Raw genomic sequence first — 21,193 nt, forward strand, 5'->3', positions numbered from 1 at the left:
TAGTCACAAAAGCCCCTGGCTGAGCATCTGAAAACACTACCCTTGAGAAATGTGCTAAATCAGTGTCACAATCGGAGCCAAAGAAGGTTACTATTTTCACCAAGAGCAAGAGCATCAAAATCTATTAACACGTGGTACAATATGGTCAGATCAAAATAGGTTTTAAATCTTCTCCGGATCAGGTCCCTGACCGCTAAGTTTGTAGCAAAAAGAACTGAGATTACAAGCAGGAAAAGAGAAGGTTTTCTGGACTCTCTTTCTATAGCGGGTCACGGAATACTCATGGCCGATAACAGCTGGTTGACCGAGATGTTAGATTAACGACCATCGAGTCTTGAAGGAACTCCGTCACTTTATCACTTTGCATATTGGCCATCCTCAACTTTTCTTTGCGCAATATATACAGGCTTTTCAGAACTGTCAAAGCACAGGTCGCAGATAATTGGACTATAACAAGTCTCCACTTCTACACTGAATGTCTTCAGGGAGCACTCCAGCAAATGTCCGTTTGCTCCATTGGTATTCATGAACTAGAAGCAGGGGGCAGTCGGAACAAACCCCATATCAATGTGATCAGCCTAATCTAATGCCAGACCCTTAAATCGGCAAAGTCCAATTTTTGTAGGGTAAATTACATCAATTATTCAACCTCGAGTTGCACAAAGTAAATCTGGGTTAGTAAACGAATGTTGCTTGGTTTTCTGCTAATGCTCCCAAATACCTTCCATCATATGGATGGCTAAGGTCTGAGGAAAGGAAAAAATATTAATATTAACCATAAACACTACAGAGCGTACTATTCACTGCCACTGCTGAGTAAGGGTGGGACTAGGTTCAGCATCTCTCGCCACTCGGCAATGACGATTCATTGTCGCTGCTGAGGTATGATACATGCTATGTGTCATATATACCGATGTGCACAAATATTAATTAACAGTTACCCATGCACGCACACGTTTCAAAATTGCTCAAAGGGATACAACCTAAAACTATTTAACTGCAAGGTTCTAGCCAACACAGTCCTGGCATTCAGATGAACAGTGTGTCACTGCTTGAATTTGTCTTTTTAGCACCTTCTAGAAATCAATTCCGATTACTACTTCACAATTCTCCTGTATTGGGAAGCCTGTGAAAGTTCTGCTCAAACTACCCATTGAGATGCCTTGGACTAGATATACATCCTGGAAGGACAAAGTAGTAAATGTATATATCTTTTTTTAAACAGATCAAATGGAATGCTTCATTGCAGCCTGTATCTGGAATCCTCTGGGTGCAACATAAGTTATTCACCCTAGTGAGTACTGTACTCCTAGTTCCCTTTCCTGTAGTCCCCTGCCTAGTGAGGACACTCCAAAAGCATGGCATGTAGGAGGCTTGTATTTATAGTATTTGTAGCATGCACCAAAAAGCCAAAAACGCAGCAGGATCCAATTTAGCTAGCAACATTCCATGTTGCGGTGGTTGTTGGGGGCGGAGGGAGGCATGGGTGACAAACGGAAAACGCTGGGATCAAATTTCCAGAGAAATGCACAATGTATCCCTACATTCACTTAAACTCTGTTCCTCAGATCTGACACACTCATGGAACATTTGTTGACATTTATAACGCATAGAACATCGCCTAGGAGATTGATGCTGGACCTTCATTGATGCTAGAATGCTATTTGTCCTATTTCCATAGCACGGGTGGCCATCTGAGGACTTCCGTTATAAAATAAAGAAAATCTAAACGCTAATAGCGCAACTCAAAAAATGCATTAAATAAAATACTACAATCAAGATGACCAAGGTCTCAAGTTAAAAAATGATGGGCTGGGTGGACATATGAGCAAGGGTTATAATTAATCTGTAACGGTAGGCAAGCACAAATGTTGGTCGATTCAGGAAAGGATTTGGGCCCAGATTAAATTACTGCAGAATTTGAGCGGTATGGTTTATTAGTACAGTTAATTACACCTACTGCAGTCCCATGGAAAAATGTTAGTTCTACCTACATGGCACGTAAATCTATACAATTATATATATCTATTTTTGCACACACACACACACACACACACACACACACACACACACACACACACACACACACACACACATACATACATACACATACATACATACACATACATACATACACCGCCCCCTCACTCCCCCTCCCAGTATACTATCATGGTTGATAATGGAAATGTACTTATGGGTGATTTAATTTGCATTTGTCACAAATATGCCTCTTTATTCACTGAGCAGAGACGCAAACTAGTGGATTTAAATTATGGACCGAAATTTCCCTGGAAAAGTGGGGGGGTTGGTTTATTACACTGCCACACAAACGTTTAGTTTGGAATAATAATGTGCTCTCAAAAGTGGTCTAAAAAAAAGACACCAATTCTATATAGATGGCAAAAGCTCATCAAACGAAAAAAATAATCTGTTCAAATACATGATTTCATAAACTGTCAAACAGGCTGTTTTTCTTCTTCATCGTCACTCCCTCGAAGACTACTATCTGTTGACTGGACGTCATCTTCAATATTATGATCCCCATTGCTCTCTTGATCATCAACTTGTTTGGTCACATCTCCTTCTGCTTTGCTCTCATCAACGGGCTGCTGTATTGGTATTTCGGCAGATATTCTATCAATGGCAGTATCAGAAGAATCTGGAACAGTTGCTTCTGAAGAATTTGCGACAGCAGCAACCTCCTCATTTACAACAGGTGCAGCACCCAAGAATGAGTCCCAACCTTTCAACCTTTCTTCTCTTTCACGGGAGGTTTCTTCAATCTGTTCAAAACAAGTTAGAACATTAATTACAGGACTACCAAGCAAGCAGAGTTTCATAAAATATGCCACATAACACAAGCACAGAATTGCACCATGTTTTCATAGACTTACACTTTAATCTGTGGTGAAGCTGAAACTGGAAACTGTGTGATGGGGATACTATTTGAACCTTGTGTGAGCTACATGCATCAAGGCAATGGAACAAGAACGTCTTATGAGCCATGACCACACTAAGAATTTCAGGAAGTTTCACAAGCCTGCCTAGCAATGCCTCCCGGATTACAGCTTCCAGAAGGAATCCTTTTTAGACAACAGCTCTAGTCTTTGGGTTAGGGATTTCAAGTTGGCTTGCTGCACCCTTGCTACTTCAAGATCACAGATGAGGAAACATCCTGCTCATTCAGATAACCTTAAGACATCACCAAGACAGACCAAGTATGCTTTTAGCTCAGGGGGATATGGCCCAAGCAGTACCAGTTAAAGTAACCTTTGTTAGATAAGATTTTCATATTAGTGATAGATCTTCCTGATCTGTGTCAAGCCCTGATCTTATTGCATGGACTAGGCGATTATTTTCCCTTGTCCATAGGCGAGTGGGAATCTTTTTCCCCTCTCGCCTAGTCTTTTACTCTTTTTATGGGTGACCTTTTTATGTCTCTCCAAAGTGTGTGATTGGAGTTATTGGGCCTCAATGCAAGTCTGGGGTTAAACATGCGAAGTAACGGAATTAGCGCCGTCAATACTTCTCAGTTGGATCATGAGCCAGCGTAAATACCACCGACTGTAAAAGCAGCCGGAGCTATTACAGCCAGTGCCATTACAGCCACCCCACAGAAGGCGCAAACACAGCCGCATCACAATTCCATGTATGGCAGTATTAGCGCCGAAAACCGGTAAATTGGAGGTAAATGAACCCATGTGCCTGGAATGAAGCCACAGGAAAGCCCAATCCACCCTGGGGGGCTACATAAGGCAACTCCTACCCAAACACTTGATTCCAACACCATGCCGCCACTAGCCACTGTGAGCTGGGACAGACAGCTGCTTGTGCTGCGCCTGGAAGTAGAGATGCAAAACAACCAGGCCATGACACAAGGAGAAGATGGGGGGGAGGGAGGAGGGGGAGGAAGAGGATGAGGAGAAGTAGGAGGAGGAGAGCCCAAGCAAGGCGTGCACTCATCCCCAGGGTCAGGACCTTACCGTGGGCTCTCACTGACACCCAGTTGGTGATCCTGTGCCGCCTCAACAGGGAGAGCATTACTGAACTGCTCAGTACAATACATGAGGAAATGGGGAGCAGGATAAACATCTGTACAGCTGTGCCCTCACTGTTCAAGCTTGTGTCAGTATTACAATTCCTAGGTACTGGCACCTTCCAGCACGCTTTGGCAATGATGCATTCTGGCAGTTCTTGCCCAGTTGCTGGATGCCTTCCTGCGGCATGTTCAACACCACATTGTACTGCCCACCACCCCAGCCCAGGTTAATGCCATGTAGGCAAAGTTCTATGCCGTAGCCCAATTGCCTAATGTGATTGCAGCCCTCTACTGCACCCATGTTGCGTTGGTGGTCCCCCCAGGTTCGGAAGCAGTGTACCAAAATCGCAAGCACTTCTACTCCCTCAATGCGCAGGTGACCTGCGACCACAACTTCATTATCAGCCACTGCTGTGTCCACTACCCAGGTTACACCCACAACCCAATGGTCCTACTAACAGCACACTGCCAGGATACTTGGAGAGTCACAGAGGAGAACGGACCTTGATAGTGGGTGAGTAAAACGGCCAGCATACATGTTCTGTGAAGCACCGACCAAATTGGGGGGGTTTGGGGGGGGGGGGTAATGTACGGGGATGTGAATGACACAAATGACAGGGTACAGCCCAGGGAGCATGCACATGTTGAACACACCTGGTTGGATATGCAGATGAACACATGCAGCTTCACTTCATTCCACACACATGACTACAGGTACCACAATGTATCATACATAATCCAAATTAATAACTAAGTGCCACACTACAGCACACAACAGCAGCACTGCCAGTGCCACACCCATGTACCCATGTACACCCCGTAATGCTGATCCACTGCCCCCAGAAGCATAGGGAAGGCTGATGGGCAACCCAGCAAGCAACATGCACAAGAGCAATACCCAAACACAAGACAGCCACCAGGTACATGTCACCGACAGACATCACAAAATAAAACATCTGCTGCAACGTAACAGGGTGCATGTGATGCCAATACAATGCATCATACCAGTGACACAGCATGCACAGACATTGTATAGACATTGTACAGACACATGCCATGTGATGAAGCCCCATATGCACGCACATGATTGTTAGGTACGTTTTTCTAAAGCCCAACTGGTGTGGGACTTCATAAGATGGTATTAGGGACCCAACTCTTAATAAAGGTCTGTACTACACAAGTCGGTAGAGTGGCTGAGCAGCAAGGCTTAATTTAGGAGGGAGTTATGTGAGCTGTAGAGCAGTAGAAAGAAATCAGAACATACATAGGCCCAAGAAAACACTCACTTAAAGTTATATTAAAATATATCCATATATACACAAGCAAACCTAAAATGCAGCAACAATAACATTCAATTAGAAATGGAATCAAATTATGAAAAGGAACAATAATGCAGGTGAATAACCTTTTCTAGGCTTTACATATCCAGTACACAGTGTGACGTCAAGCAAGGTCAGGAACAGCACTTATATGCATCACCTTTGCAAAATTGAGTGGGAGATAAAGTTTAAGGTTCAACAGAACACAGCTAGCGACTGTTAATATCAGGTTCACTCTCCAAGAGGGATATAGGCAGTCTGTTTCCTAGCAATAAAAGTGTTCACAATTAAAACCTTTGGGAAACAAGCACAGCCAAAGTCAGAAAAAAGAAGACCAGTCCATTTTGACAGAAATGGCCCCCTTGGGTGCTTTACTGCAGCTGTGATTGCAGCCTGCAGTAAATGCACACCACGGTAGTTAAAACGAAACCACTGCCACCACCCATTCAGTGAGGAAAGGGTAAAATAAAAATGTTACATGAGAAGTTATACAAAAGGGGATACTAGGTAACCCCTCCAGCAACCTATTGTAAGATAGTGTGTGCTGGTTCTAGAAAGTTACAATTGTAAGTAAAGTCAATTTCACTTTGGGATAAACTACTGTTTCTTAGAGCAGTAGTTTATCCCAGAGAATGTATTTAAACCTTTGGGAAATCTGAAAGACTTCCCTGTGCCACTGCACTGAAGGTGCTGTGTGACAATGTAAAAGAGGATGCCTATGGAGTTTGTCAGACTCCACAACCAAAAGAAACAGTTCAAAATCATATTAAAATACACAAGAGAGTGGGGAAAAAGAGTCTCACTCTCTCCAGGTTAAAAAGTCCTCAAAATCCAGCAAAGTTGCTGGGGGTCTCTAAGGTGGAGGGAATTAGCACATTTCTGAAAATTCTCTCTAACAGGGTTTCTCAGGATGAAGAGAATTGGCACAGAAACTGAAAATTCGCCCTAACAACACCCCACACATTTCACAGTGACTAATGTCTGTCCCCACAATGTCTGTTTCCCTGGCACAAGCCATGCAGTACTGTGTGACTGTCTCGTCTGTAAATAAACTCCACAATGACACAATCAGGAGGAATGCCCTTGCATTGATGTAGTTCAACTGTTTTATTTTAACTATGTGCCCTGACCATCTCCCCTGCCCCAACCCACCACCAACTCCACAGCACAGTATTCTCCCTCCCGCCACCAACCTCCCCAGCATGGTCACGCAGGGTAATAAGTGTCTCGATGTTGCCTACAACTGTGGCCTGTTTGCTCCTTCCTGCCAGCTGCCAGTGCTCCTGGGCTCAGATTGCGCTGGGAACAACGCCTCGATGTGCTCTGCTGTGACTCCTCGTGTGAGTAGTAGAACTTGAAGGAGACTGGCCCCAGAGCTGTTGGCGTGTCAATTCGTTGCCCTGGTGGATGACCTCAGCAAGTGCTGAGACACCTTCTGACATCTCCCTGACCCTCTGCCCATAAACTGCCACGGCGGCCGTACATGTAGCTGTGTCTGCTCAGCTCCTCCTGGCACCAATATGGTGTTATCGCCAGTGGTAGCGCTATTAGTGCAGATTTTTCCGCAGTAACCTTTATTTTGGCGCAGTTACCGCCGAGCGCTAATAGCGTTACCACCGGAGTCGGGCACGTGTTCACGCCAAGTTGTGATGCAGGCCTAATATTGCCACACTTCCTGACGGTAACGCTATTTCCGTGCGGCAGAAATTGCACCGGATTACCGCTCAACTTGTGATGAGACCCATAGTTCCCTATAACCTTTGGGCTTAGGTTGGGTTGCCCCTTTGGGCTTCCCTTTACAATTCCTCTTATTATTTCTTGGGTGAACTACTGTTCCTATGATGTAACATGGTTTTCCTATCCCCTTTACATTTTATATAGTGAGCCAGCACACCCCACCTTTTGTGGAGTGCTGGGGAGATGCACTGTATCCCCTTTCTCACTTATCTGGTAACATTTTTGTTACTATTACAAGTTAACTTGAATGGCTGGCAGCAATGGTTTTACCTTAGAGACTTTGTAGTTCGATTATTCACAGGCTGTCAAATCATCGGTGGTAATACATAATAGGGTCACCATTCTTTTATAATGGTGGGCTCCTTTATTAAAATTTTTTAAGTATCCATATTCTTTTTGGGTCTTCTTCTGCTGTCCAGGAAGGGAAAGATCTTGGTTGAAGTTTTGTCTTCGGTGGGAGCCCTTTGTGTTCCGCGCAGAGGCTACAGAGTGTCTGAAGGCAGGTAGCGAGGAAGGAGTCCAAAACTCTGAAACACTTTGTCTTCCAGCTTGCCTGAAAGGAACCAGTTGGGGGGCTGGTTGTCTTGATTAGACAACTAGCCACCCTTTTCTGTAAACTGCAGGGAGAGTTTGCAGGAGTTATGCTGTAGTTCCTAGTTGTTAGGCAAAGTTTGTATGCAGTACCCTCTGGGAACACTACAAACAACTCTGGCTACAGGTACAGGCAACCCAAGGTATAAGCTTCTACTACACAGCTTTTAGTAGCATGTTGAGCAGACAGGCTTTTCTCAAGAGGGGAAATATGAGCTGTAGTGGAGTTACAAAGATTCACAGTTACAGGTATTCAAATAAACTTTTACACAAGGTTTCTTGCATAAACAATTATTCATGTATTCATCAGTCCGTTATAAAGCCTTTTTTTTATAAGGGAGCAATATAATAGTAACACAAATACACTTCAATACTGTACACTGAGTTTCTGAATCAGAAAGAACAAGTTACTTTCTTACCTGGTAACGTTCTTTCAATGGGATGTTCCGACGACGTATTCCACATCTATGACAGGTAATCACCACAGCTGTACTGCTTTGGCAAAAAATGTTGGTGTCTGCGTCGATGACGTTGATACGCTGTCCTCGAGGGCCATCCTCGAGGATGTTATAAGTAGGACGCACAACGCCAGTAGCCTCAGTTGTATTTTTTTCCCAGAACTTGTGGCACCAATCTTCTGCCAGAATGACTACAGAAAGCACTGCAGAAACGGAAGCTGCAATCGCATAAGAAATTCTGTAGAGGGGCAGGTAGGGAGGGAGCAATGTGGGATAAGTCGTCGGAACATCCCATCGAAAGAACGTTACCAGGTAAGAAAGTAACGTTCTTCGAGGGGATCGATTCCTCCGATGTATTCCACATCTATGACAGACTCCCAAAGCCGAACCAATGTAAGGAGGTGGGAAAAGAATTTAGAATTTTAGAATGATCAAATTGCAGAATAGAGGACTGCCTTACCAAAGGCCACATTTTGCCCATGGATAGAATCCAGGGAGTAGTGTTTGACGAAAGTATGGACAGAGGCCCATGTGGCTGCTTCACAAATGTTACGAATGGGAACACCCCTCTGCAGCGCAGTGGAGGCAGCCACAACCCTAGTAGAACGAGCCCTCAAGCCTACCAGAGGGTCCTTACCCGCCAGACGGCAGCATTCCGAGATGGTCAAGATAATCCATCTGGACAAGGTCTGCTTAGTAACAGCTTGACCCAAATGCCTTCCAGCGTATCCTACAAAGCGCTGATTGTCCACTCTGACCCAGGACATGCGTGAGATGTAGAAGCTTAACGCTCTCCAAGGATCCAACCTATGGAGCCTCTCCTCTTCCTTACCAGGATGCGGAGGATAGAACGCCGGAAGAATGACCTTCTGGCTTAAATGAAATTCCGACACAAACTTTGTAAGAAAAGAAGGACGAACCCTAAGGACAAACCTGTCCTTATGGAACACTGTGAAGGGTGGCTTAGCGGATAGTGCCTGCAACTCACTCACTCTGCGAGAGGAAGTAACTGCAACTAAAAATAGAGTTTTAAGGTCAACAGTCTCAAAGGGCAAGAATGTAAAGGCTCAAACGGAGCTCCCATTAGGAATTTTAGAACCAGGTTCAAATCCCAACCGTGCACCTGGAAAGGCGACAGTGGGAACACATTAGATACCCTTTAAGAAACTGAGAAATCAAAGGAATCTTAAATTAAGAACACTCCTCAGACGAGCGCTTAAATATGGACAGCGTCGCCAAGTAACCTTTAATGGTACCCACTTGCAGGCCCTTGTGGGCTAACAAAAGCAAAAAAGAGAGAACCACAGGAATGGCAGATAAAAAAGGGTCCACATTCTTAACCCTGCACCAGTCGCAGAACTTTCTCCAATGGCAACAGTACAGGGACTTTGTTGCAGGCCTTCTGACCGAAAGCAACACCTCCATCACGTCTTCAGGGAGGTCCCAATCCTAATACCTCAACCTTTCAAAAGCCAAGCATGAAGGTTGAGGGACTTGACCTCTGGATGGAGAACCTAACCCCCCCCCTCCCGTGAGAGCAGATCGTCTCGGTAGGGAAGACGGCGTGGAGGGCAGATAAACATGTCGAGAAGGTCCGGGTACCACGTTCTCCTGACCCATGCCGGGGCAATGAGAATCATTTGGGAACCGTACCTCTGTAACCTCTGCAGCACGTGCGGAATGACGGGGACCGGAGGAAACTCGTACAGCAGTGGGAAGGACCATTCCACTACGAACGTGTCCCCTAAGGCTCCTCTTGGAGGAAATTCCAGCGAGCAGAATCTTTCGCACTTCCGGTCGACACTGGTGGCGAAGAGATCCACTTGTGGGGTCCCCCAAGGGGCGAAAATCTCCAGGAGAATCTCCTGAGCCAGCACCCACTCATGAGAGATTGTGCTCTGCCTGCTCAGAGAGTCCGCCGCCACGTTTTCGTCTCCGGCCAGATGAACGGCCGAGATCGAAATATCCTGCTGGATGGCCCAGAACCAGAGCTGCATCGCCTCTCTGCACAGCGGGAGAGACCCTGCGCCCCCCCTATTTGTTGAGGTAGTGCATGGCCACTGTATTGTCTGTCAGAATCGGGACATTCTTCCCCTGCACAGACGGCAGAAAAGCCTTCAGGGCTAGCCTGATGGCCCTCAGCTCCAACAGATTGATATGGAGTCTGGACTCCGACGGAGACCAAAGACCGCTGACTGTCAACTCGTTGGCATCAGCTCCCCATCCCAAAAGGGACGCGTCCGTCACTATCGTTACCTCCGGCCAGAGTGGCTAAAATGGAGCCCCCTTCATCAGATTGCCTTCGATGGCCCACCACAGAAGATCCTGGGCGACCGAGGGCGGCACCTAAACCGGGTCCGACATCCTGCCGGAGGACTGCGATCACTGCAGCTTGAGAGCCCATTGCAGAGATCTCATCCGCAACCTGGCCTCTGGCACCAGAAGAAACAGTATGCTATGAGGCAGAGCAACCTCACAAATTCAAACGCCTGGAGACTCTGGGCATGTCGAAACTTGTGCACCATCTGCAGAATGTGATGAGCCCTCACCTGGGGAGACGAACACTGCCCCAGGGATGTGTCGAGCACTGTCCCGATGTACTGGAGCCGCTGAGTCGGTGTCAAGTGGGACTTCTTTAAGTTGAGGGAGAAGCCCAGCCTGTTAAGGGAGTGGCAGGTGACGGACAGATGATCCAGGACTTGCTCGGGAGAGCGCGTCCTGATCAACCAATCGTCCAGGTAGGGGTAGACGTGAATCCCCCCTTTCCTGAGATACGCTGCCCCCACCACCATGTGCTTGGTGAAGACCCTCGGGGCGGAGGTCAATCCGAATGGCAGGACCCGAAACTGAAATTGCGAGTCACCAACCGCGAACCTCAGGTACTTGTGCTTGGGATGAATGCGCACATGAAAGTAAGCGTCCTTAAGGTCAAGAGACACCAACCAGTCCTCAAGTTGAAGGGCCTGGAGGACTTGAAAGAGTAATCATCTTGAACTTGTCCTTCCTGAGGAGATTGTTCAAACCACACAAGTCCATGATGGGTCTCAATCCCCTGTCTTTTTTCGGGATCAAAAAATATGGGGCATACCATCCCTTGTTCCTCTCTGCTACAGGCACCAGTTCTATGGCGCCGTTCTCCAGCAGGGTTTTGATTTCCTGCGCAAGGAGCGGATCCAGACTCTTCAAAGAGAGATTCCCTGGTGGATTGTCGTAAGGCCTCTGCCGGAAAGGAAGACAGTAGCCGTGGGCGATGATCTCCAGAACCCACACATCTGAAGTAATGGCACACCATTCTACAAGATGCTGCGCCAGCCTTCCCCCAACCGGCAAACCATGGGATATGGCCTCATGCCTGAGCTGAAGCGGCTGCGGCAGTGCTTGAGGGCAAAGAGCCAACTGCCCGAGTGGCCTTGGCACCTCGAGTACCTTGTTTTCCACCTCTGGTACTCCTACGGTGGCCCCTTTGACTTGCAGCTCCCCTAGATCTACCAAAGGAAGAGTAGTATCGAAAGGAACCTCCCCTCCATTGCTGTCCCCTAGGACGAAAAGGCAGAGGTTGGCGAACTGCAGCGCTCAATGACTTCGCTGCAACTTTGGAGGTCTAAAACCTCTCAAGGCTTTCGTCAGCCTTGCTGCCAAAAAGATGTTCACCATCAAAGGGCATGTTGAGAAGCCAGGCTTGTAAGTCAGGAGCAAACCCCAACTTCCGCAACCACGCAAGTCTGCGCATCACGGTGCTTGCCGCCATGGACCGGCTGACACAGTCTGCCACGTCCAGACCCGACTGAACTGATTCACACATGGCACCCTTGCCATCCAGAATGAGGGCAAGAAAACCATCCCGTTCCTTCCCTTCGGGAATATGTTCAGCCGCCAAAGAGACACAATTCCACAGAGTGTGAGTGAAACGTGCTAGGGCACACACAGAGTTGGCTGCCTGTAAAGCCATACCCCCTGAAGAAATATCAGGAGGGATGGTAGGGTACGACGCCTGCTTTTCTGGGGCCGCAGCCGCCTGCACCTAACTCTCCGGAGTGGGGTGCGTAGTCAAGTAGCAGGGGTCGCTACTGGCTGGATGGTATTTTTTCGGCAACGACTTGCCCATTGCCGGGAAACTCTCCGGAGCAGTCCAAGCTGCCACCACCCTTCTCTGTAAAGCCATATGAAATGGCAGCACCGGGTCAGTGGGTGGACCTTGGTCAAGGATATCTGTCAGGTCATCCTGCAGAAAATCCACTGGTGGTGCAGACCACCCCAAGTACTCTGTCACCCTCGACATGAGGCACCTGTATGAAGATTCAGCATGCGTACCAGGCTCAGGCCTGCCAAACAATCTCAGGGGAGGTATCAAGACCACTGGCGTTGTGCAAAGACTGACGCAGGTCTTCCAACTGGCTATGACCAGATAACAGGTCGTCAGGAACCTCATCAGGAACCAAACCTTCCTCAGACCATTTATCCAGCTCAGAGATATAATCCAGAGGCTGGAATAAATCCCTGGATGAGGGCACAGAAAAAGGTTCAAATACAGGCCTCACTGACTTCTTCAGGGCCATCCTCAGAGTTTCCACCGATGCACGGGGTACCTCCGGTACAGCCTTCACAAAAGGCGTCGACGGAATCAGCGTCGATGTCAAGCATGGCGCCAATGGCTTCGACATAGGCCTCGAGGGTGGTGCCGCGAGCATGTCCTTCGACGGCCTCGGAGCCGATGGCATCAATGACTTCCTCAGAGGCGGAGCCTCGAGAGAATCCCTCGATGGAGATGGCACCAATGGCGTCAACGTCTTCTTAGAAGACCACACAGGCTCCACCGGTCTCGAGGGCATTGAGGACCGGGACCTGGAGCGGGCATGGCTAGAGCGATCCACCTTGTCCGACCGGGACCTCCAAGGTTCCCGGTAATCGCACCGACCGCCCGAACCCCAAGGCGTGCGAACAGTGGCCCTAGCGCGTTCCTTGCCGGCTTCTCTCTAAGGCGTGGACGGAACGGAGCCCTCCTACTCAAAAAACGGCATCATTTCCTTACAAAATGCGTCCCATTCCGCAGGATAGGAATGCTTGGTAGGACAAGCTACCCGCCTTCTGGCGGAGTCCTTGGACTAGGAAGGCGATCGGTGACGGCGCTTCTGCGAGTGACTCAAGGAGGCAGAGGAATGGCATGAACCACTCCGGGACCGAGACCCCCTGGACTTACGCCGACGACGCAGAGAGTCGCCCCTCGAATCGCCAGTCGAAAGCCCATCGGATTTCGACTTTTGGGGTTTGGAAACCCTACCTACAGAAAGAAGCTTCTTCCGCTCCTGCAAGTCCTTCAACGTTAATGACTGGCAATAGTCATCGGTGGCATGGTCCTCGCTGAGGCATCAGAGGCAGACGTTGTGCAGGTCCGTAAGTGACATCTTGGAACCACAGCCCCGACACTTCTTGAATCCCGACCGTGGGGTAGAAGACGAAGACATGATATCTTCACAAAACACCAATTTCGAAGAACCGATGGAACAGAAGAACCGAGGCACGCCGAGATCTCCAAAGCGAACACGTTTGCGGAAAAAACAGAACTGAGGCTACGGACGTCATGCGTCCTACTTATAACATCCGGTGACGTCAGCTCGACGGAGACCCTTGAGGACAGAGTATCGACGTCATTGATGCAGGACGCAGAAAATTGTTTCTGAAGCAGCACAGCTGTGGTGATTACCTGTCATAGACGCAGAATATGTCGGAGGAACCAATCCCCCTCGAAAGATTTTTTTGGGATGGCCCAGACACAACCTACACCCACAGGTGACTTCAATTACAAGGGTGCTGGGTACATTAATATCTTACTGTTGGCATTCAGAATACTCTTAAAAGTTGGTAAAAGGCAAAGGTTATTAGAACACAAGAGATCACAAATATTCATAAGCAGGGCTAATACGTTTAGATCTTCTTAGAAGAGTCATACAATTCAATAGGCTAAATCTAAGTCAAGGGCAAAAGTCTTGCATAGGATGAAGCACTTCTGGTAAGTAAATAGAAAAGCCTTTGCACAAGTTCTTAGGAGTCTTTGATGAAAAGGAGAATCAAATGTAGGGCAACAAGCTGATTAGACTTGTGAGTTGTGGACGTTACAAGCACTTCTACAGTAAGAGGTAAGTTCTCTTAGACTTGTATTACAGTACCTTAGCAATGAAGAAAAACTACAGCTGATGACTTCTGTTCCTGTGCAGCTCTGCAGATCTCACTGTTCGTGGGCCTCCTCAGTCTTGGGGACAACTGCTATGCACTGGGACGGTCAAAACTTGCAATGGCTGCTTCGTGTTTCAGCTCTTCGAGTCTCCTGCAAATAGCAACACTGCGGTTCCTGGCTGTTGAGGTGGGCTTTCCTTGTTTCTGCGGTCCCGCACTCTGTTGAGGGGGATCAGGCTTGGTCAGTCCTGCTTTTGGGAATCCAGAGGATCTTCCAAAAGCTCTAGGCCAGCTTAAAAGCAAGCACACAATCTGGTGTTCCTCTCCCTGGCTATATGGTCTCCAGCAGCAACTCTGTGGAAATTCAACCAGCTCCAAGATGGATGTCCAAGTGGCTTACTTTGGTCCCACCAACTCAAAGGGAGAAGTCGTCCTTGCAGGGGCTTCTCTGTCGATGCAAACTTGGCCTTTTCGGGCACTGCAGCAGGGCTTCACCGGGCAAACCAATGGTCCAGGAGTTGCAGTAGGCGTCCTCTTCAAGCTCTTCTTCGGTTCCTTCATCTAGTCGCCTTTTATTCAGTTCTCTCCCATTCATTCCAACCTAGCTGTCACTCACCCAGCAGGGTGGCTGTCCTTGCCGCACAGTCAGCCAGCCAATCACCACAGAGTGCATTTGGGTCTCTGAGGAGACTAAGCACAGGGAGTTTCGAGCACCTCCCTCACTTCCTGCCTACACCAGACACTCTGGAGCTTCACTCCTGAATCCCGCCAAAGGCGAAATGAGCAAAGAGACCAAACCTGGTTGGGCGCGCAGAGAAAATCTCTAGGACCTTTCCACAAAGACATGGCAAAAAAAGAAGACCACGGACCATTTTGTCAAAGATGGCTCTGTGCCATTTTGAAAAAGATGGCTCCCGCGGTTGCTTTACCGGAGCCGCGAACGCAGCCTGCGTTAACTGCAAACCATGGTAGTTCAAATGAAACCACTGCCACCAGCCATTCAGTGAGGAAAGGGTAACAGAACATTTTTTACATGAGGATCTAGGCACAGGGGTACTAAGTAACCCCTCCAGCACTCTATTGTAAGATAGTCTGTGCTGGGTCTAGAAAGTCACAATAGTAAGTAAAGTCAATTTCACTTTACTGCTCTGGGAAACAGTAGTTTATCCCAGAGAAGGTATTTAAACCTTGAGAAATCTGAAAGACTTCCCTGTGCCACTGCACTGAAGGTGCTGTGTGACACAAAGTAAAAGATGACGCCTATAGAGTTTGTCAGACTCCATAACCAAAAGAAACAGAGGTAAAATTCACATTAAAATACATGAGAGGGTGGGAAAAAGCATCTGTCTCTCCAGGTTAAAAAAATCAAGTCCTCAAAATCCAGCAAAGTTGCTGGGGGTCTCTAAGGTGGAGGGAATTGGCACATTTCTGAGAATTCTCCCTAACACTGGTAAATACTCTGAGTTCCCCATCCAAGGTCTGTTTCTTTCATCACCAAACCCAGATTCTAGGGAATGGGTCCTGTGCTGCTGCATTGTGAAGCCATCCATCTAGGAGCTCTTCTGTTGTGCGCTGTTGGCTTCGGTAATACTTACCTTAAGTCTCAAGTCAATCCTGTAAAACAGAGTGCGTGATTTGTGGGTTTGGGAGTTTCCCCATACCATTCGCCCAGGCCTAACGCTGGAACGCCCATTGGGAGCCTTCTGTGAAGTCCCTGAACACTTTCAACTAATTCTAAAGTGAATACTTGTCTGAAGAGATATCCTCTCGAACCTTGACTTTCCTGCAGCTGAACCCTATCCTGACCTGCCAAAAGCTGGCTCCTAGACCAGTAGGGTCCCTCTTCTGCCTCTGAGAAAAGTCATGCTCTAGAATAGGGAAGGACTTTGAAAGATAAGGCTTCTGTCTTGAAAATAACAAGTGTGAAAAGTACATACTTGCTAGAGAAGTTAGTGTGTTAACTTTCACGGTAATAGAATAAATTACAAAGTGTTCTAAAATGTATACTTACCTTTACATTGCTGGTTGCTCCTTTAAAAAGTATATAATTACTTTGAACTGTGTTCCACACGTCTTAAAAGTTATTGTGTTGGTACTGTTTTATTATTCGTAACTGAATGAGTGTGAAATCTTCCCAATAGCGTGTTTACCTACCTTGAATAAATGTTCTTCATTTTTATTTTAAAACGTTTTTATTGGCATTTATTTATAGACATTTACATATGTAAATAAGCAGCATTGTTTCTTGCAATACATATTATTCGTATGCATATTCATAAGATATGAACAGGTTAACAAAACAACAGTTTAAACTTTCTTCACTTCTCAGGTACCATTATGTTTCTAGCAGACAACTTTACTTTGTAGATAAATAGGGGCATCGGTTTTAGGTATTATCAACGGCCGTCTAAGCGTCACAACATGGGTAGCAGCTATGCCACAGACCCTTCAGTTTATGACATGGTTTAGCTGGCTCATGAGTAGTCTGCAGTCTTTCGTGGGGGCTTATCATCCGAGGGATGGAACATGTCCCAGACCAGCGTTTTCCAGGCTTCGAAATGAGCCCCTACATTTCCTTCCGAACTGGTAACCGCCCCACTCTACATCCTTGACTCAGCTTCTGCCCAACAGTCAAATTCTCCCTGTGCCAGCGTGCAAATTGTGGGCCCCTGGCTGATTTCTAGGCCATTGCTATAGATCTTTTGGCCAGTATGCGTACCATGTCCATGAACTTTACCACCTGTTTAAACTTGCTATCACTGGAGTAAGCCGCCAGTAAACTTTCTTTCGGAGACCATTCATATCGTACTATCCCAGCGTTTCAGCAGGCCTGTTCAATTCATGCCCAGAATCGCTGTACGTGTGTGCACTCCCAGAACATGTGTATTAGCCCTGCTTCCATTGCACCACACCAGGGGCAGCGTTGTTAAATTTGGCTACCCTATGTGGTGTCATATAGGTGCAGTAAAGAACATTCACTTCAATTAATCTGAAGCAGGAGTTCCCAGATACTGCTCTAGGGTACGCTAATATTCATTCTCGTTCTCTTTCTGCTATTTCACCCCTCAAATCAACCTCCCAGCGTTCCTTCAATGCAGCGCTCTTGGGGTTGGGCCTGTCTATCAGTAGACCATACAGTCTAGATACCGGTCTCCAGCCATCGCTCAGGTTATAAATTAGGGCCAGTAAGGGGTTGGCTGCCGGCTCTCCAGGCCACTCTGCCCAACTTCCACTCACTGTTTTCCTAACCCTTTGGTACCACAGGAATTGCCCCTTGTGCAGGCCCTCCCTCTCAAGTAGGGACCCGAATTCCCTGAAGACACCCTCTTTGACCATGTCACCCCAAGTGTAGATACCCCTACTTTCCCAGTGTCTCACCACCGCCATATCAGTTCTGTCACTACAAACATCTGCCGCCCACGGGACTTCTGGGGAGTAGGGGCATTCAATTTTCAGGGCCCTATGCCACACCCTACGCCCTAGTGTAACAATCATAGGGGCACAGCCCAAACACTTGCGGCAACCCCAGTGTTTCCTATAAGGTTGCTGGGGCTACAAAGTGCTGTAGCAGTGCTGTTTCTGAGGTCTCCTCATCTGAGAGCCATCTAGTCATGAAGCTGAGCTGCACTGCTAGAACATATTTTTCCAGATCTGGCATTTGTGTACCCCCTTCCTTGTAGGGCAGGCAAAGGTTTGCGAGTGCTAATTTGTGTTGGGCTGAACCCCACAGGAATCCTTGTAGCAGTGCTTCTAGTAATCAGAAGAAGCTTTATATAATAGTGAACATTATAGAAATAGTAGAGAAACCTTGGTAAAATTACCATTTTCGTGATGGCTACCCTACCCATTAGGGACAATGGTAGCTTTGACCAGAATGTTATGGACCTTCTTAGTCCCTTCACCAAGGTCGCTGTGTTGCTTCCAAGTATCTTCTCCGGCGTGTGCCCTATGTTCACCCCCAAATATCTAAACGTTTCAAGCTGCCACCGGAGCCCGACATCTGGTAGTTCGCCCACCCCCCCTTCCTCTGAGGCCTGCATGCAGGAATATATAGGACTTCGCCGTACTGAAGCTTGTTCCTGAAACCTTTGCATAGGTGTCCAGTACCTCTAGTATCGATGGGACATTGCCATCTGGGTCCTTCAGATACAATAACACATTAGCATAAAGCGATACCAGGTGTCCCACTCGCCCCATCCATATGCCCCCATGTAGGAATTGTTTCCTGAGTTATTTTGCTATGGTTTCCAGCCCGAGTACATACAACATAGGCGATAGCGGGCAACTTTGCCTGGTGCCCCTCTGTATGTTCCAAACAGGCGATAACTCTCTCCCCGATTTAACCCTTGCCAACGGCTCGGTGTACAGTAACCTTACCCATTTAACAAACTGCTCCCTAGACCCAAATTCCCTTAGTACAGCTAGGAGCCATTCCCAGTACAAGGAATCAAACTCTTATTGCATCTAGTGAAATAATTGCACATTGCGCCTGTGAGTCACCCGTTTATGCTATAACATGTTGTAGCCTGCGTAGATACATGGCTGTGCTGCGACTCGGTATGAAGCCGTTCTGGTCCCCATGTATCAATCCCCCAATCACCTTGGACAGGCTCTTTGCCAGGCCGGTCGTAAGGAAATTTATGTCCTAATTTAACATCGCCAGTGGTCAGTATGAGTCGCATTTGTTTTTGGCTTTCCCTGTCTTGGGAATCGGAATCACTAGGGTTTCTCATGCTTTTTGGGAGTATACCCTTTTCAAATGCCTCCTTATACACTTTGTGTAGCACCGGCAGCAGGGTCGGTGCGTATGATTTATAGAACTCCAGGTAGAGTCTGTCACTCCCGGGAGATTTGCTGGTTGCCAGCGATTTAATCGACTCGCCTATTTCTTCTGTAGTTATCCCTAGTTTCAGCTCATCGGGTTGTGTTGTACTCAACTGAGGTAGGCCTATTTATTCTAGGGTGTCTAACATTACCTCCTGGGGCACCAGCTCCTCATGTCTATAGGAGGTGAGACGAATTCAGTAAATGTGTAATTAATCGCCTGTTTCCTATGTGTATTGCCCTCATCGTCTATGAGTTCCGTGGTCAAGACTTTCAGGTTTTCCCTTTTGCACAGTCATGCCAGTGATCTGCCTGGTTTATCTCCTTCCGTTTGTGCCCTGGTAGTCATTACCCCGTTTTCAAATTTTGATAGCCTCTCCCAAGCATCCTGGCAGTTATTCCAGGCTTCAGCCTGATGTACCTCCTCTTCTCTGGTGCCCGTTGTTTGAGCCTCCATCTGTCTAATGTCCTCCTCCCCCCTCTCCATTCCACCCTTAGCGTCTTTCGAATGCCCCCCGCGCTAGCAATGGCTTCCCCCCTCACCACCACTTTCATTGCATCCCACACCGTGCTCCATTCACCTACACTACCCGTGTTTATCTCCAGATATTCCTCTAGTTTCGTTTGAAGCCCATCCCTAAAGTGTTGGTCTGACAAAGCATTCGTGGGCATAAGCCATAGTGGTATGGCGGGGCCTTGGACCTCATCTTCCAATCCAACATTAGCGAGGAGTGGTCCAAGATTGATCTACCCAGGTACTGTGCCGTTTCAATCTCCGCCAGTTGGGATCTTCCCACAAATAGGTAGTCTATCCTCGTGTACAGGCCATGTGGCGAGGAGAAATAGGAGTAGCATCTGTCATTAGGGTGAAGTTCCCTCCACACATCTACGAGGTCTTGAATCCCCAGCAATGTATTCAGGGCCAATGAGGCCACCCCTGACCAGTTTGCAGGTGGGAGAGATCTATCTAAGGCAGGATCTCGAGCAAAGTTGAAATCGCCCCGCAGACAAAGAAACAGTCTCAGTGTGGTGTTATCTTGGTACATCATATGTTGAGGTGAGATAGGATTCCATAGTTGGGTGAAATAGGAGTTGATTATACAAATGTCTACCTGTTCTATGTGGCCTCATAGTATTAGATACCTTCCTTGTTCATCTGACTCCTTCCCCCTTCAGCCGGAAGGGCACATCAGCATTTTTCCAAGTAAAAATCCCTCAAGCGTATTTGGAGTATACCACTCCATATTCCTTAACCCATCCCCCCAATTTCTCTTTAACCCTTGCCAGCTCCCCCTCTGTGAGATGAGTCTCCTGCAACAAGGCTGTGGACACTTCTTTCCTGTTGAGAAACGATTTCACCCTGTTCCTTCTCAGGTATGTTCCCTGCCCCCGCACATTCCATGTTAATATCTTAATGTTACCCGCCATGGTCACGCATGCGCGTCCTCCAGCCACAAGCTGCCAGCCAGGATAACTCTTCCCCCACATGTACCTTTGCCCAGCTGCTGCTCCAAACGTGCAGCGCTCAGGCATCCCTGCACCGTCATGACCTATCCAGGCCTTCATGGCGAGTTGAACTGCATCGGCAACCGGCTGACTTCAACCTATGCATGGGTTTGATCTGTGAGCCTAAAGCAAGTGGCCAGACATTGCCCCCGTCTAAGTCAGGATTTGTTAACATACTTGCTCTTAGTGCCCAATCTTCATTTGCACAACATATTAAACATTGCGGTGGATAGTATAGCTTCCGCATATCCACCCCCTGTTAGGTTCAGATTACCGATCATGTGACAGCTTCTTCCCCTCCGTCCAGATTGTTGTGTTCTAGCCACATGGTGGCCGCTTCCGGGGTCTCCAGGAAAATGGGTCGGCCCTTGTAGATTACCTTTAGCCTGGATGGATACATTAGCATGTACTTGATGTTGAGCTGTCGGAGTCTGGCTTTAATCGGGACAAAGGACTTTCTGGTCATTTGGACCGTGGGTCTGCAGTTCGGATATATGGCCACCGTAGAATTGTCCCGACTTATCTCTCCTCCTCCCCTTGAAAATGTC

At 47.5% G+C, this 21,193-nt stretch overlaps 1 protein-coding gene across 1 annotated transcript in view; it reads right to left on the reverse strand.

The window, feature by feature from the left end:
• Positions 1 to 2,040: 2,040 nt before the first annotated feature.
• The window catches only part of HTATSF1 (HIV-1 Tat specific factor 1), a 456,325-nt gene continuing 437,172 nt past the window's right edge, over positions 2,041 to 21,193 (reverse strand). Inside the window, exon 9 of the mRNA XM_069612801.1 lies at positions 2,041 to 2,783. Coding sequence (XP_069468902.1) covers positions 2,457 to 2,783 — 327 coding nt within the window. The 3' untranslated portion in view covers positions 2,041 to 2,456. The remainder of the gene's footprint in view (positions 2,784 to 21,193) is intronic.

Source organism: Ambystoma mexicanum, chromosome 5p (assembly GCF_040938575.1).
Source record: "Ambystoma mexicanum isolate Mex_15411 chromosome 5p, UKY_AmexF1_1, whole genome shotgun sequence".
Lineage (NCBI taxonomy): Eukaryota > Metazoa > Chordata > Amphibia > Caudata > Ambystomatidae > Ambystoma > Ambystoma mexicanum.